Source organism: Callorhinus ursinus, unplaced genomic scaffold (genome assembly GCF_003265705.2).
Source record: "Callorhinus ursinus isolate GAN/ISIS: 27379988/994484 unplaced genomic scaffold, GSC_fseal_2.0 scaffold25, whole genome shotgun sequence".
Lineage (NCBI taxonomy): Eukaryota > Metazoa > Chordata > Mammalia > Carnivora > Otariidae > Callorhinus > Callorhinus ursinus.
The window spans coordinates 31,928,139-31,944,640 of record NW_027397087.1 but is presented as its reverse complement, the minus strand read 5'-3'; the positions used below and the strand labels follow the sequence as shown (position 1 = coordinate 31,944,640).

The window sequence follows — 16,502 nt, the reverse complement described above, 5'->3', positions numbered from 1 at the left end:
AAACGCTGGACTTGGGAGCCCGACACATAATTAAGGAGATGCTAGTTTGGGGAGTTGGGGGGAGAGCAGCGCAGTCAGGCCAAGGCAAAGTCTGAAGGGTACGGATGAGCTGGCCTGTGTTCAGAAGCAGGACTGACCCGGGGCACTGCCCCCAGCCACGTACGTATTCACAAGTCTCCACAAACAACTAAAACCTAGCCCTGCCTTTCACCTCTGTGCCTCCTGGCACCTCTCATCTGCTTCCTCAAGGAACTTCTGCAAGGCGGGGGGGGGGGGGGGGGGCGCTGCAGACCAAAATGTATGGTCACTACCTCTGGGTTCGGCCTTGAATGGCAACCTAGTTTTTAAACAGCATGTATGTCCTCGTTTTTTTTTTTCCCACCCCAAAGACTTATCCACACCATGGTTAAGTACAAGAGAAACAAAAAGTCAGGACTCTGGAAAGGAGAACATTATAAACAGGATAACCATGGGCTATAGCTACTGACAGAGCACTCAGCTTGGCTCTGAGCTTCCTAGCAGACAAGGAAAAAGGGAACATCATATGCTACATGGCTCTGGTTGTGGACAGATAATGCTTACAGGTTCTGCAGGGGAACAAATCTTGTCCTGGCCCTAAGTCTCAAAAGAAATCTTTTATGAAATCAGGTGGCAACCTCTCCTCCCACATCCGTCAGGCCAGCCAGCCTGAATTCCAAGAGTCTTCCAACAAACGCAGAGGCCATTTTGCATAAGGTTGCTTCTTGCAAAGGACCTGAAGACATGCCACTCAGAGGCTCCTCTGGGAGGACGACTCTACAAGGCTAAGAGCACTTGACTCCCTGACAGTGGTTTTGCTTCTCCAGGCCAAAGACTCGGCACACCCGGCGGGCTAGACAATGGCACGTGCCCAAGGCCGCCCCCTGCACACGGCCCTGCCCCCGGCCAGACTGCTGAGTCTGTGCTAATCGCCCTTCCCGGAGGAGAGGTGTTGGAGACGCAGGAACCTCCAGCTCGCGCTGCCCTCCGGCCCCCTGCCCCCACCAGTGTGGTATCGGCCAGGCTTCTCGAGTGGCGTGGGGCACTTAATTCACGGCTGGCCCCCTGCCAGCCTAACGGTGCTGGCTGGCTTGGGTTTCGAGCCCTATTCCAAGCTGGCATAGACTTTCTGTTTTGTTTAAGGAAAAGAAAACAGAATAAAACCCAGAAGGCAACACTTGGATTAAGGGATGCCTATTAAAAACATGTGCAAGAGATCCAAATCCGGTAAAGGAAAAGGAGGGGGGACAGAAGGGGGAAATTAACTTTCTACTACGAATCAAAAGCGGGGAGCGGGCAAAACACTGAAGCTGCAAAGGCTGAGGGTCAGGACGTGAATGAATTGCCTTCGCCTGGGCCCACCTCACCTGTGACAGGCAGCGTGACCTCCCATGCCGGAGATGCCACACTCCAGTCCCCAGGGACCCCCATGGTCCCCGCTGCCTGGGCTGCCCCACCGCCCCGCCCCAGCTCACGTGGCTGTGAAAGAGTCCCTCGTGGCTGTGTGTGTCTGAGCCCCTGCTGTCCCCGAGGGTTAGTTCCTGCGGGGTCGCTGCACCCGAGGCCCCAGCTCCAACCTATGTCACTGAGGACGATGACAAAACAAGGTGTGCAGGGAAAGCAGCCAGCGCTCTTTCAGCCCCGGGGCCAGCTTGCTGCAGCCGAGACCAGACGCACAGTCTAAGGGAGGCCCTCGGGCTGGCGACGGCCTTGCTGGCGTCGGGAGGCCTGTACTTTCTGAAGCTCACAGAGAGCAGAGCCCGAGGAGGTCGTGGCAAGAGCTTGGTGCAGCAACACGAAGACCCCTGCAACTAGGCGGGGCTGCACCCTGGAGCCTGCCTCTTTCAGGGGAGAAGCAGTGTCTTCCCGCTGCCCCCCCACCCCCACCCCGTCCTGGCAGGAGCGGAAGCACCTCATCCAACTGCAAGCACTCCCTGGTACCTCTTCTCCCACGGTCAAGGCCCCTCCCCAAAGCAAGAAGAACTTACTCACCGACAGGGCCGGCTCCTCACCCTTTCCTCTTTCCACTTGCCTCCTCCTTCCCCTCCATTTGGCCCAATCCTTGACTTCACTGCTCAGGAAAGCCCAGGTGACTCATCTAGCAGGCACGTCACCTGCTCACACCCCTTCCCCGAAAGAAAGACAGAGCTGCCGGGTCTCCCCCGCTGACAAGGGGCTGATCTGGTGGGCAGTCACTCATCTGGGCCCCGCCCCGTGTCACCAGAAGTGGCAGGAGCCCCACTCCCTTGCCTGGAGGGGGAAGGAAATGAGGAGCCAACCAGAGGTCCTCTGTTTTCTCTCTTCCCGCATAATTTCTTTGCAGGAAATGATCTGATCTCCTGACCTGTCCCCATCCTCCTCTGTCATCATCTTGGTCTCTTCCCCGACCTCCTCTTTCCCAGGGTTGCCCCATCAGTCCCTCTCTGGACTTCTTTCCTTCTCCCTTCTCCAGCTGGGTTTCCCTCTCCCAATTCATCCACACCCAGGACCTCAGCATTTCCAGGGTGTGAGCCTACAGACGGTCGACAGGTTATAAGAGCAAAGTGTTTCAGCGGCGCTCAGATCCGTGGGCAAAAGGCTCAATCCCGTGGGCCTCCCTTCTGCAGGACTGCTCAGAGGCCTGACCACGTGAGTGCCCTGGGCGCCCAGGGGGGCTACGGCACAGGCTTTCCAAGCTCAGGTGATGACAAAACCCTGTCTCCCTGACCCCACTTGGGGAAAGCCTGCCCACAGGCTAAGGGCTTCCGGTTCGGCACAGCCGGCCCCGGTGTCCCTCCTGATGGCCCGGCTGCCTCCTGGACACGGTTAGGCATCAGCAACTCATTGCCACCTTCCCACCCAAGCCATCCCAGCTTCTGGATGTCCTACCTCACCATCTTCCCAGTTAAAGCTGGTCAATAAGCGCCTGCTGACTCAGGCCTGCGGCCCTCTCTCAGTGCCCCTCCCAGCCCCGCCACCATTGCTCCAAAGCATTCATCTTGGTCTCCTTCAGTTTAACAGCTTTCTAAGGGTGGGTTTTTCTTTTGAAATTTGGGGGGGCAGGGCTGGGGTTTGGCCACCAGCCATTTCTCCTAGACTTCAACTTCTATATAGTGGCCAGGTTAATCTTTATGAAGCTGTCATCAGATAACCAACCAAACACCCTTCCTCCGGTGACCTCATTCACAGGCAAGAAGGGAATCATGGAGTATGGCCTTCAGGGCTCTTGGCTCAGTGCCCCACAGCCTTGTCAGCTTCATCTGCCCCCCTCATCCCAACCAACCACAATAGCAGCTGTCCTCTGAGCTCACCCTCCGCTTTCATGCCCTTCCCTCTACCTGCGATGTCCTTCCTTCCTTCTCTGCCTCCCAGTGTCCCACCTGTCCTTCCGGGGCCAGCTCACACCTGTCACCATGACTCTGAGGTCTTCCTGCCTGATCTGGCACTTTCCTCCTTGGCCTCTACAGTTCCCCTTGACAGCTGGCATAATGCCTCACGGCAGGGGACACAGATCCCTCCCGCCACTCCCAACAGACCGTGACTGCCCAAGTGAACCCCCAGCGTCAGTACATACTAGGAACACAGCAGAGCGGACTGACTGAATGAATTCCATAGCGACACCAGCCTGGAGGCCGGTCCCCCCCCTGGGATGCCACCATTGCCCCCTCTGGACCCTCCGGCTACTTCAACTGCACCTACTTCGTGTTTTGTAATTACATTTACTCCTGCCTTACTGATTCCCCACAAGGCCATAGCATCTTGATGGCAGGGTCTGTGAGTCCTCCTTGAACCCCCCCCCAACCTGGACTGGCAGGAAGGACCTGGGGCATCAACAAGGAAGGAAGAGACAAGCTGGCAGGCAGGGCTCCCACCCAGGCCCCTCAACCCGAGAACCACCCTCAACGACAGTAAGTGCCCTTCTAGAGCTTTGTTCTGAGGTGGTGGTGGTGACAGGGATGCTGGTCTACGTGATGCAGTAAGACAGCGTCGGGCTGCAGACAGAAGCACGTGCTCTGGAACCCGAAGGCCGAGTTCGAAGCTTCTCCATTTACTAACGGCGCTACTTGGCATGAGTGAGGTGAGCAGCCTGCTCCTTGGCTTCCTAATCAGGAAAGTGAAAAAATCATACCACCGCCATCTTATGCAGCGGTTATGAACCGTGGGCTAACACGCATGAGGCGCTCCAAACAGCACTAAGTCGTCAAGAAATGTTGACCATGCTCATCACCATCGTCCATCCCCTTCCAGTGAGGATGCCAGGAGTCTGTGAGATTTTCTGGGTAGGGATGAAGCCAATAGCGTTGAAGGGGTGAAGGTGGGGGGGGGGGTGCCGGGGCCCCGCAGAGAGGAAGCACTGATGTCTCACCGCCAGTCCCGCCCCTGACTCATCAGCTGACTCGCCCCCCCATTCAGGTGTTCCCACAGACTGGCACCCACTCTCCGCCCCCCAGGCTCAGGAGCTAGTCCTTCCTTTGGAGAAATGACCTAAGCATTCTCAGCCCTCAGACAAGCGGCCTGAGGAATGGGGCAGCAGGAAGGGAGAACTGAGTCAATGGGACACCCCTGCCCCAGGTCCAAGTTCAAAAACCATCCTGTTGTCCTGGCCCACACAATCTAGAAGGGAATTCCCAGCAAGCTGCCACCTGGGACAACTTTCATTCTGAACCACTGAGTCAGGCAGCATGGCTTCCAATGCAGGCGCCTGCCCCGGAGTCTGTGCACTTACCGGGCTGCCTTGGCCAAGGGGCGGGGGGAGTAAAACGGCCCCCAAATGAACTTCAGACCAGCTAACCTTGAAAGCTGGAAACCCAGAGACGAGTTCACAGTCCTGGCCTTTCATTTCTCAAGTGTTAACACAGCTTCTAGCCTTCAGAGTTTGTTTTTAATAACTCAATCGGTCCTTTCACATCAGGAATGTGACCTTCCCTCTGCAAAGCCCAACACTCACAGTGATATTATTTTACAAAGATGTTAGAACAGATTCACCCAAAGTCACATTTCACACTGCCCACTTGTCAGCCTGTATGAAAGGGGTTTCAGGCATCTCCCGATGTTCTAAATGCTTTTCCTCATCTGATGCTATCAGTCAAGGACTCGAAGCAACTGGAATAAAAGCCTGACCAACCCCCATCCCCTGATTCACCGAACTTGGATATTAACTCTTTTTCTTCCTGAACCACAAATCAAACCCCCAGCAGTCAAGGCCCAAATGCAAATCAAACTCACATTTTCCCAAAACCACCAGGCCAACACATAAAAAAAAAAAACAAAAAAAAAAACACCTCAATAAAAACAGTGGATGTTTCATTTGTCCTGAGCCCTTCAGCAGGCCCCACGCTGGAGCTGAGGGGCGCTCCTGGAGCCCAGAAGCCACAGAAATGATGGTCCAATTGTTCCAACACATCACGAGACAACGCAAGATGATAGAGGAGGCATCTAAACATGGAAAGGCATTTACAAAATAGCAAAAAGAATGAAAAAAAAATGGGTGGACATTGTGATGGCCATTGGCCAGGCACAAATACACAGGCCTGATCCACAAGCAGCAGAAGGACCGTAACAAAACAAAACCAGCATGGGAGGGTGGGGGACGGTGGGCAATTGTGCTTTTCCCCCTGATTTCCTTGTATCTTGCTGTGTCAAAGAAAAGGTACATGGGATGCCTGGGTGGCCAAGCCAGTTAAGGATCGGCCCTCGGCTCAGGTCATGATCTCAGGGTCCTGGGATCGAGCCCCGCATTGGGCTCCCTGCTCAGCGGAGAGTCTGCTTCTCCCTCTTCCAATCCCCCTGCTTGTGTTCTCTCTCTCTCTTTCTCTCTTGTTCTGTCTCTCTGACAAATAAATAAAATCTTTCAAAAACTAAGCTTTAAAAACTAAATAAAATTAAAAAGTACATAGTTAAAAGACGAAATACTCAGATAAAATCCAAAGTGTCTCTTGAAACCAGTCAACAGAAGTCAGGGGGCTGGAGTCTTCACTGCTGCCCCTGGCTTTGCATCAAACCACACACACGTATGCTTGGCTGACCACAGCTTCTCGGCTCCTGAGCACAAGGTTTGGGGGATTTTCATTCACTCACGTCTGACTGCCACCCAGGGGAAATACAAACCCAGCACATGGTCGTCTTTTTCCTGCCACCACTGCTCTCAGGCTACCCTGTTCTGCGGGTGACCCCCAAATCACTGTAACCAGAAACCTGATGGGCTGAGCTCAGCTGATGGTGGGGGGTGGGGGTGCAGGGAGAGCCTCGCCGTCAGGGCCCCCTCCCCACACTGGCCACCAGCCAAGGCTGCAGCTAGAGGGGGTGACAGTCCCATGGATGAGGAGCTACTTACCCAAATTATTGTGTGCTGGGGACATCGGGTTCGGGGATAGGTTTGGAGAACCTGCAAGGTGAGACACAATCGTGAGAACTAATAGAATATTCTTGGCTTGGAGAGCCAAATTCCTGAACGCCTACATCGAGATGGGGCAGCTCAATGGAGCAAGAAGATAACCCTGGGGTGAGCCTCCAAGGCCCAGGAGGGGCCCTGACCCCGGGGTCCTTGCTCGACTTTCCATCCCTGGGTCTCAGTCTTTACCTGTGGCACAAACGGACGATCGGATAACCTCAGAGGTCTCTCCCAGGACTTGATGGCGTGAGGGTCCTGACCAAGCCCGCAGCACAGGGCACAGACCTCCCTGGCAGTTGTGCCCCCAGGAAAATGAGACGGGCAGGGAAGGCTCGCTCCCCAGTCTTGCTCAAAGGCCCCAGCAGCGAAGCTGCGCCCTCCTGCCCATCCCAAATGTAGCCCCTTCCCCGGGGTCTCAGGAAACTCAGCAAGCTGACTCAGAAATCCCACAACTCTGCAACCAGACGGACATCTGACGTGAGGCATGACGCTGCCCGTGGGAAAATGTCCAAACCTACCCAATGCTTGCTGCCCTGCTACCTTCTCTCCACCCCTCGCTCCCAGAAAAGAGAAAACCACATGGCATCAGCCTTCAGAAATACCAAGCGGCGCCTCTCCACAGAGTAACTGGGCTCCTCCCTCCGTCCCTGCATCCAGAGGCCTGGCAAGTCAGTGATGCGGGAAGAGCCCTGGCGGGGGGGAGCGCTCTCCCCCTGACACGCCAGTCCGCCCGCACAGGTGCCCTGAGCTGTTAATGGTGGTCTGTTCCCGCTCCCCAACTCAGCTGCAACCTCCTTGAGGGGGAGGGATGAGCCATGGGCTTCTTTTCCTCCTCCTGAACCCAATCTATCAGGGGATATGGAAGAGTCTTGGCAGAGGCAGAGCTTCCAAATTGGCCCTGGAGTCCAGGCATGCTCCCAATGTATCGGCTGTGGGGTTTTAGCAAAGTGGTTTAACCTCTTTGAGCCTTGATATTTTCCCTCCCTTCAGGTGTAAATGGGATAATACCACCCACTGTGTGATTTGTAGACGTGAAGGGGGGTCCTGAGTATACAAATGGCCGTGTGATGACCGGCCCACAGCAGGCACTCAATAAATGCTCGTTTCCCATTTTGTGGCAGCCCATTTGGGGGTAGGCATGTTAGGGGAGCCACAGGGCTAGACCCCAACTAGAACACCATCACATCTCAGCTGCCAAGACAGCAACTCGATTGGTTTCCCGGTGGACAATTTTGAGTCAAGAACAGAGGAGAAGCAGGAGACCCCACCCAACCACCCACTGGCTGGGGGGGGGGATCCCTAATGCCCAGTGTCCACCTCTGACAGATCACTGACAGTCCCAACAGGGCCCCGCAGGTGCGCTGATGGGGGGAGAGGAAGACAAAGAAGAGGGACAGAGAGAATGGGGGGGGGGGCAGAAAGGAGGGCGGGGAGGGGGCAAGAAGCGAGAGCCAAGGCGGACAGGGGCTGGCTGCTCATTTGATACTCGGACCCTCTCCTTTGGTGTGTTTTCTTTGACAACAGCAATAGGCCCGTGAACAGGAAGAACAGCTAGGAGGGGAGAGAGAAAGGAGCGAGAAGCCAGGCGGCATCTGGAGAGATGCTGCTCGGCCGGCCTGCGTCCTGCACCGGCATTCAGAGCTGCAGAGTCGCAGGCTTGCCCCGGCCACTTGGCACCGAACACAGGGAGGCCTTCGATGCATTCCAGCTGGGTTCACGCCGTCCGCCCCTCGCAGGGGTGTGTGTGCTCACCCCCACGTGCCACAACGCCTCAGGCTGGGTACCAAGCAGCTAGGTCTACAGTGAACGGCAAGTCTCCTTCGGGCTTCTTGCAGGAACCGCACACCCTCTTCTGGGCTGTGTGCCAGGGTGGGTGGCTCTGCCTCATGCAGCGGCGCCGTGTGGGCCAGGCATGCCCGCTCTCATCAGGACGGAACATCTGCTCGGCTCCCTCCTCCCCACCCCCCCACCCATCCCCCCCCTCCACCAACCACACACGAGTGCACATTCTATGTGGCAGCTGGGGTTCAATTCAAGCAGCCGCTGGTTTGGAGCCAATTTGGTCCCAAGACAAATGACGTGGGAACATCTGGAGATGGGGCTGGAGACAACGGGGCTGGGTCCCTCATGGCAGGAATACATCGATCACGTTTGGTCACTACACACAAAGAGATGCTGCGCGGCCTCTCCCGGCAAAGACCCTGCCTCCATGCGGGCTCTCCTGACTGGGCTCGGGGGATCGAGCCCACCCACCAGGCGACTGCCAGCAGCATCTCATGGGGGCACAGACCCTGCTTAAAGCGCACAGAGGCTCCCGGCCACAATGGAAGCCCCGAATGAGGGTCTTCCTGCCTCTCCGCACTCTCCAGCCACACCGTCCCCTGAAGGTGCCAGGCTGTCCTGCCCACGCGCCCCATGACTCTGCCTGGCATACCTTTTGCCTGCCCTGATGGCTTGGCCAACACCTACCCACCTCCAAGACTCAAGAGACACCTACACTGTGAGGTACTTCTCTGCCCCAACACCTCCTCCCCAGGAGGCCCTCCCTTGTGCCCGATGCCACGGCGGCGGGGGGGGGGAGGGGGAGGCATTCTCCATCAGGGCATATAGCTACCAGTTGTCTCCCTCCCCAACTGGGAGCAGCTCAGGCTCCTCCTCTATCCCCAGCGCCTGGCACAGTGCCGGGCACATGGAGGTTGCTCTATAAATGGTGGAGAGAGGGATGGAGGGATGGATAGAGGGAAGGCAGGTGCTCGGTTAGGATTGAGACTCTGACCTGCATCCATGCTGTGGTTCATCTGGTGGTCACTGGTCTCTCCATCTTCACTCAGGTAGCCAGGGGGTGGGGTTTCTGGGAATCAGAAGGAAGGCAGTTCATTAAACGGCCTCCACGGTTTGACTCGGAGACCCCTGCGGCACGCATCACACGTTCACGGCAGCAGCAGGTACTGGAGGAACTCTGGGCCACGGAGCAACGGCACCGGCTCCTGGATCCAGTGGTCCTCACGCCCTTCGACACCCGGCTCCTCGGCTGGTTGGCGACCACCTCTGTTCACGTGGCCCAGACTGACATACCTGTTCCTAGGGCCTGTGCCAGGCTAACTGCTCCTCATGCTGGAAGGTCAGGTGTGAGCCCACCCCCCTCCAAGGCGGCCGTGGACTTGCCCGTCTCTGTCCTCCCAAGGGCAACTCCTTCATGCGGCACTCTGGCTCTGCTATCTACCCCTGCTCGGACACCTTGTTCTTTGTCGTCCCTTTAGGCGACGTCCTGGCTTCCGCAGGGGGCTGCAAGTTCAGTGACAGCAATAACCGTGATCTATTTCTCTGAATGACCCCAGACGGTGACTTAGCTCTCTAAGGTTTGCTCAGTGAACACAGTGACCTACCCCCAGGGACCAGCGCCACGTGTGAAGGACCCGGAAAGCCTGGGTCCATAAAGGACTCTCTCCGAATGCTCTGCCCCTGCGCACAGGTCTGTGGTCAACCTCAAGCACGGGCGAATTCACTCAGGGAGAGAGGCTCGTCCAGATCAGAGCACTCTCCGAAAGACAGGCGGCAGGATTCCTGCCACTGGGACCAGCCCAAGTGCCGCCAAGCGGTCTTCCTGGACGCCCCAGTGCTGGTGATTCACACATTATTTGCATGTAAATGAGGGGCTTCTAAAAACATTTGCGCTCTGACGGCTGAGCCCACTTTCTCCCCCGTGCAGGAAAAACTCCACGCGGGCCTCAGCTCCCACCCAGGCTGCAGCCCGCCCCCCCCCACCAGGCTTACTTACTTAGGGGCCGGTTCTCCGCACTGGCTGCCCGGCCCTCGGCTCCCCCACGGCTCTGCAGGCCCCCAGACCGTCGGGGGATCCTGCCCAAACTCCAGCCTCGGCCGCGAGGGCGGTGAGAGAAACACAGCGCTGCAATTTCCGCTTCCAAAATAAATGACTGCACCGAGCCCGGGCGGAAGGGTCACGCCGCCGCTCCTCCGTGCCAAGAAAAGCATCATTAGTGAGCGGGGAGCCAAGGCCACGGGTCCTCTCCCAACGGGGGTGCGGTTCTGAGTCAGGGGACCTCGGGCCAGCGCCGTGTGCGGAGGGGGGACGGGCCCGAGGAGGGCCAGGAGAGCCGCGGGGGGACCGGTGTCGGGGCGCCGGTGCCCCGGCCTCCCGGAGGCCTGCACGCCCGCCCCCCTCCCCCGCGCCTACCTGGAATATTGCTCTGGGGCTCGATGCCCGCGGGGAAGTTAGTGTTCTCGGGGATGGAATGGCTGTAGTCGTCCAGCGGGGGGAACTCGGCCGGGATCTCTGTGTGGCGTGGGACCAGCACAGGAGGTAGAACTGTCCAGAAGAGCAGCGGCGGGTCAGTGTCAAGGCCGGGCTGGCACCCTCCAAGCCCTCCAAGCGCCACCAGCACACATGCAAGGCGGACCCCCCCCCCCACACCCCGGGAAGGGGAAGGAGAGGACGGGCAGGTAGCTGGGAAAGGTGGCGCCTACCTGGGGTCTCTACCCTCTGGTAGTGGTAGGGATTCACGCAGACCTCGTCCTTCTTCATGTTGAAGGCGAACTCACACAGCTCCATGGCCCGTAGCTCATGGTGACTGTGCAGGTCGGGCCATCGCCACAGGCGGCAGTAGATGACATGGGGGAGCCCCTTGCGATGGGACACCTGCAGGCGGCCATCCAGGGACCTGTCCGGACGGAGGAGGGGTGGAGAGGAACAACGCAGAGGATTTGGCTTGGGTTCTCCCCGAGACGGGCCCACACTGCTGCCTCCGGTGAGCTTGCTGGCACAGCCTCAGGAAGCCCTCCCCCGCAACCCCTCGTTTCTATGAGCCGCACAGGGCCCGGGCACCAGAGAATTCTGTTAGGGCTGGCAGGGCTCCCAGGAGAGGATCACAGAGGCCCACCAAGGAAGGCCGAGGGCCTCCCCGGGCTGGCAGTGTAGACCCTGACCGCACCAGGCCCTGGGGTGAGTTCTCCAGCCCTCCACCCCCCATATGAAGGGAATGGCACTTGACTCATGCTCTGAGCAGGCCCACGGGCAGGGCCGAGGCTGAGCAGGTCCACGGGCAGAGGGGCTCAGGGCTGAGGAAGAAAATGGGAGTTCTTGGGGTATGTGCGTGCGTGAGGACCACAGTGATGCTGTGAAGTGACAAAGCACAGGCGCATCTATCCCCCCCCAACACTCACTCAGCCCCTCCCCCCAGGAGAAAACAGGAAGAACCTCTCCCCCTTTTCGTCGGTATTTGTGACGAGGCAGGAAGGGAAAGAGGGCAGTTGAAGGGCTTGTAAATGGTAAGAGCCTACAGCGCCGACCTCGCGGGAATCCCTTTCCGGTGGAGGGTGGCACCCGGGTATCCCCGTCCACAGCGCGCTCCTAGCTAGAGCCAAGGCCGGAGGGCTGTGCGGGAGCTGAGCAGGAACAGAGCTTCCAGCTCCACCCCAGGCTGAGTTCTGCAACTGTCCCCAGCCTGGCTGGACCAAACACCACAGCCAAGGACAGGGCCCTGTCCCTGGGCAAACAATGTCTTCTGTGGTGACCTGGGCTCTGGGCAGCTGGGGCTTGGCACCCCCACCTCTCAGGCCAGGCCAAAGTGTGGTCCCTGACCAGCAGCACGGGGCCACGGAAGTTTGTTAAAAAAGGAAGAGTTTCCGAGGCTTCCCCAACCTACTAAATCATAATCATCTTCCTCTTTATAAAAGCCCCCAGGTGATATGCGTGACAAGAAAGGCGGAGGGGTGGTACTGGGCATGACCCCTGGGAGCTCAGGAGTGGCAGGCGTACTCTCAGCCAAGAGTAAGGTAGGGAGGTGGGAGGCTCCGGAAGACGACGTCCAGTGTCAGACAGGTGAGGAGATCCTGTGCACACAGTTCTTTATTTAACAAATCTTTTGTGAGCTCCGACTATGTGTGGCACGAGGGACACAGCGGGGAGGGAAGAGATGTCATAGTCAAACGGACCACAGAGTAGTCCCTGCTCCCATGGACCTTCCGGTCCAACGGACAAGACCAATATTAGTAAAATCATCATCACAAACTATGCAAGTATTCTGAAGGAAAAGTGCAGGGAGCCACATGACCCCGGGGACCTTGCTTTACCGCAGGGCTGGACAGGGTGCGTCTGAGGTGGTGATGGTTGGCCTGAGAGTCTAAAGGACAAGTAAGAACTAACCAGGCACAGGCACATGGGAGAAGGGCATTCCCCATAGGGGGAAGGTCATGTGCAAAGGCCCTGTGGATGGTGGAAAATATGGCAAGGAAGAAGAACAGAAGGAAAGCCCAAGTGACTGGAGAGTAGAGAGGGAGAAAACCGGGTATAAGACGAGGGAGCGGAGTGGGCAGGGCTGATTCCGCAGGGCCTCGGGAGCCATGACAAAAGGTTCTGCCTTTTTCCTAAGAGCCACAGGGAGCCCCTGAGACGTTCAGCTGTGTGTGCACGTGTGCGTGCACCAGATGGCCCCCGTGAGAATCTCGGCAGCCCGGCCGAGACCGGGCACCATGGGGGTGGACAGCGAGCGGACGTGCACATGAATACGGAAGTACGCAGGGGCAGGACCACTCTCCCTACAAGAAGGCCCAGGCTAGGATCCCACCGGTCAGTGGGTGCCACTGTTCCCTTAAGAGCTGGGTGGGGCCAGTGGAGAAGCATCCGCAGGCTCTCCCTCCCCTCGGCCCCCCCCCCCAGGAGGGCACCCATCTGCCTGAACAAAGAGAACTGATGGGCCCTCTGTGTGGGAGGGCCTAGCCAGATGCAACCAGAAGCACCAACCCGAAGAGAAAGAAAGAGAAATCCAATCAAACTCTCTAAGGCCCTGGCCTGGGAGTGGGGAGGGGACAAAGGTCAGAGCAAGACTTAGTTACAGGGATTGACGGGGAGCTGCTGACGAAGGGCCTCTCAGAGGATGTAATTACTTCCCTCCCGTGGGGCCCCGAACCAAGGAACCCCTCCAGCCAAAACACAGTAATTACCAGGCAGGGCAAGAGAGGACAGCCTGGGACTCGCCCTCCCCCAGGCAGAGGAGGACTACAGGTACGGAGTCATGCAGCCTGGGGTCAACAAGGGGTTCTCCTCTCCCGGCCGGGAGACCCTGGGCAAGGCAGGAGGTCTCTGAGACCCTCAGCTCCTTCACGTGGAAAATGCAAACAGCTCCCGCCCCTCCGCCCAGCTCAGTGCCCACTGGAAGCCCTTTGCGCCGAACCACCCAGCGAGCGTTTTTGCTCCACATGATGGCAGTCCTGGGTCAATGGGGTGAGTTGTGGGGCTGAGGAGGAGAGAAAGGGAGGGTGGGAAGGCATGCGTGGGGACAGGATTACTCAGCTGCTCCCATTCTCTTGCAAAGCCACCGAGCGCCTGCGGATGAGGACCGCTGCCACAGTCACTCTTCGGTGTTGGAAAAAAGCCGCAGCTGAGAGCCAGCTGGATACTGTGGTGGCCTCTCTAGGGGGAGGCCCTGGAGAAAGGTCCAGGTGGGCAGTGAGGGAGGGCTGGGGCCGTGGAGGGGGCCCCTCACCGCCCCCCCACCTGGCTGATCGAAGGGGGTGACCCTCTTGTTTTAAAAATAACAACAATGGAGGGTAAGAGCGGGGCGTGGTGGAGCACAACGCAAGAGAAGGGTCTCAGTTTCCACGGGGCAGATGGCCCAAGAAAGTGAGCACAAGGCCGAGCTCCTGACAACTCTCTGCCTGGGCCGGAGCCTTTAGGAGGGAAGGGGGGAGGGGACAAGATGCTCTGGGTGCCCCGGATGAGGAGGGACCCTCACACACACACAGCCCCAACGTCAGAAACCCCCAGAACCAGGACACTCGAGCCGGGCACCTCACTCCACAGAGATCGGAGTGGACCCAGGACCTCACACCGGCTCAGACACCTGCGAGGGGGTAAAGGGCACGGAGTGGGCAGACGTGGGACGGCCACGCAGACGTGAGGCTCTGACGGGGCCAAAGTCTGCGCGTGGGGTGGGCTGTGATGGGGTCGCTACGGCTTTCTGCAGCTGAGGGCTGGGAAGGGACATCGAGGTGGAGGAGGGGGGCAGGTGCATTATATCTGTAGGTTGAGAACTTCAGTTCGCCAATTCCTCATCCATTCCTTTCTGCATTTCATGGGCCGTGTCCTCTCGAGGACAAAGTGCTTGGCTGTCTCCCCGAAGAATGATGGCACAGAAGGCTCCAGGCAGAGAGGATGGTGGGGGGAGAGAGGAGGAGAGAGAGTAAAGGGGAGGAGATATGGGAGTGGGTAGAAGGAGGTAGCGGAGGGAAGGAAGAGAGGAGAAGGGGAGGCGTGAGGAGCAGACGAAGGGGGAGGGGGAGGGGAAGGGAAGGGAGGAGGGAGGGAAAGAAATGCCCCTCCATCAAATACATCAAACTGAAAGGATGCGTCTATCTCTGTCCTGCCCAAGGTAACAAGTAGGAGAAGCGCGCAGACGAAAGTGGAAAGGTGGCCAAATGGGAACAGACTTCAGAGTGGACCGAGCAGAAACCAAACCACCTACCAAAGGAAGCCAACAAAAGTGATTCCATTTGTGCCTCAGAACCTGGGAAAGACTCAGGAACTGGAGGCGCCATGCGCTTCTCAAGATGAGACCGAAAACTGGAGGATGGGTTGAAAGTCTATGGAAGAGACAGTCAGATCAGCTTTCCTCCCTGAGCCCCTCAAACAGGACCTCCCCCGTCCTGTAAGAGACAGGTCTGCTCTCTGCAGAAAATGAGCCCGAGAGCAGGGCTCCCGATGGGACCCCGAGGGCGCAGCTGTGGTCAGGGGAGGGCTGGAAACAGGCTGTCGTGAGCCATCGCCTGCTCACTCAGTACCCAGGACAGTGACAGGCAGGCGCGTGCCCCCCACCCCCACCCATTGGAGAAATTAAACAGCCCAGCCCATAAGACCCGCAGTACTGACATTTGGGGAACCCCCAGCAAAAGGGTCCTGTTCCTGCCAGCTCACCCTGCAGGGAGGCTCACCTGCCAAGGCCAAACACAGAGCATTCAATCTGCTTTTTACGGCTTCGCTTGTAAATATGAATGCACAGCCAGAATCCTCAGCCATTTAAAAGAAAGCCTCTAACGGAAGGCACAGGGACAGAAATAAGTGGGGGAGAAAAACGAAGTCTCAGACAACGCAAGAAGCAGAGAAACTTTCAAACAAAATGAAACAAAAACTACTCTCAGGGAGACAAGATATTGCAATCCTAAAACCGGAACATTTACAAACTACTATAAAAAAAACACTTAGAGGGGCGCCTGGGTGGCTCAGTTGCTTAAGCGTGTGACTCCTGATTTCGGCTCAGGTCATGATCTCATAGGTTGTGGGATCGAGCCCCCCTGTCTGATGGGTTTCTCGCTCTCCCTTTGCCCCTGCCCCCACCCCGCCCTCTCTCTCCCCTTCTCGAAAACAAAAACAAAAACCCAGAAAAACCTCTTGGAAATAAAATAATAATAATAGATAATACATAATAAGTTAAAAATTCTGGAGAGACCTGAGGTTTTCAACTATATACATGATTTATCAATTAAGTTTTTAAAAATCAAGGGAAGCCCAGGAACCAAGGCAGTGTGGTAATGGCAAAACCACTGAGAAACATACCAATGGAGCCTAACGGAGCTAGTCACGTGTGTAAGGACAGCTGATGTTCAACAAAGGACCAAAGACAATTTGGTAGGGAGACGACTGTCTGTTCAACAACAGTGCCAGGACGACCGGATATCCATCTGCAAGACAAATGACCTTCAACCTACACCTGGCACCCGATACAAAAATTAATGGAAATGGGTCCTAATACAGGGCCTGAAACTACCACCACAGGAAGGAATCTTTGTGGCCATGGGCTGGGAACACGTGGCTGAGACACCGCCACATCAGAAGCACGTTCTGCTAAACAAGAAAGTTGACCCACCGGACGTTCCTCAAAATGTAAGCTCCTCGTCTTTGAACAACATCGTTGAGAGAATAAAAAGCCACAAGTTGGGAGAAAATATCTGCAAAGCCTCCATCTGATAGAGGACCCGCTTCTGGAATCTATCAAGAACCCCGAAAACTCAATATTAAGAAAACAACCCACCCAACTATAAAAACAAAAACAAAAAAACAGGTAAAGGATTTGAACAGACGCACCACAAGAAGATATAAAGA

General features: G+C 57.0%; 1 protein-coding gene across 5 annotated transcripts in view; it reads right to left on the bottom strand.

Moving 5' to 3' along the window:
* SMAD3 (SMAD family member 3) overlaps window positions 1-16,502 on the bottom strand; it is a 115,013-nt gene that overhangs the window by 14,551 nt on the left and 83,960 nt on the right. For 3 of the 5 annotated variants that reach the window (XM_025883996.2, XM_073877239.1, XM_073877241.1), the window contains 4 exons: window positions 10,874-11,067; window positions 10,584-10,715; window positions 9,165-9,239; window positions 6,332-6,382 (listed from right to left, as the gene is read on the bottom strand). In XM_025883996.2, the coding sequence (XP_025739781.1) occupies window positions 6,332-6,382; window positions 9,165-9,239; window positions 10,584-10,715; window positions 10,874-11,067 (452 nt within the window). Of the gene's footprint in view, window positions 1-6,331; window positions 6,383-9,164; window positions 9,240-10,166; window positions 10,352-10,583; window positions 10,716-10,873; window positions 11,068-16,502 lie in introns of those variants that run through there. The other 2 variants (XM_073877238.1, XM_073877242.1) reach the window with 2 other exon arrangements.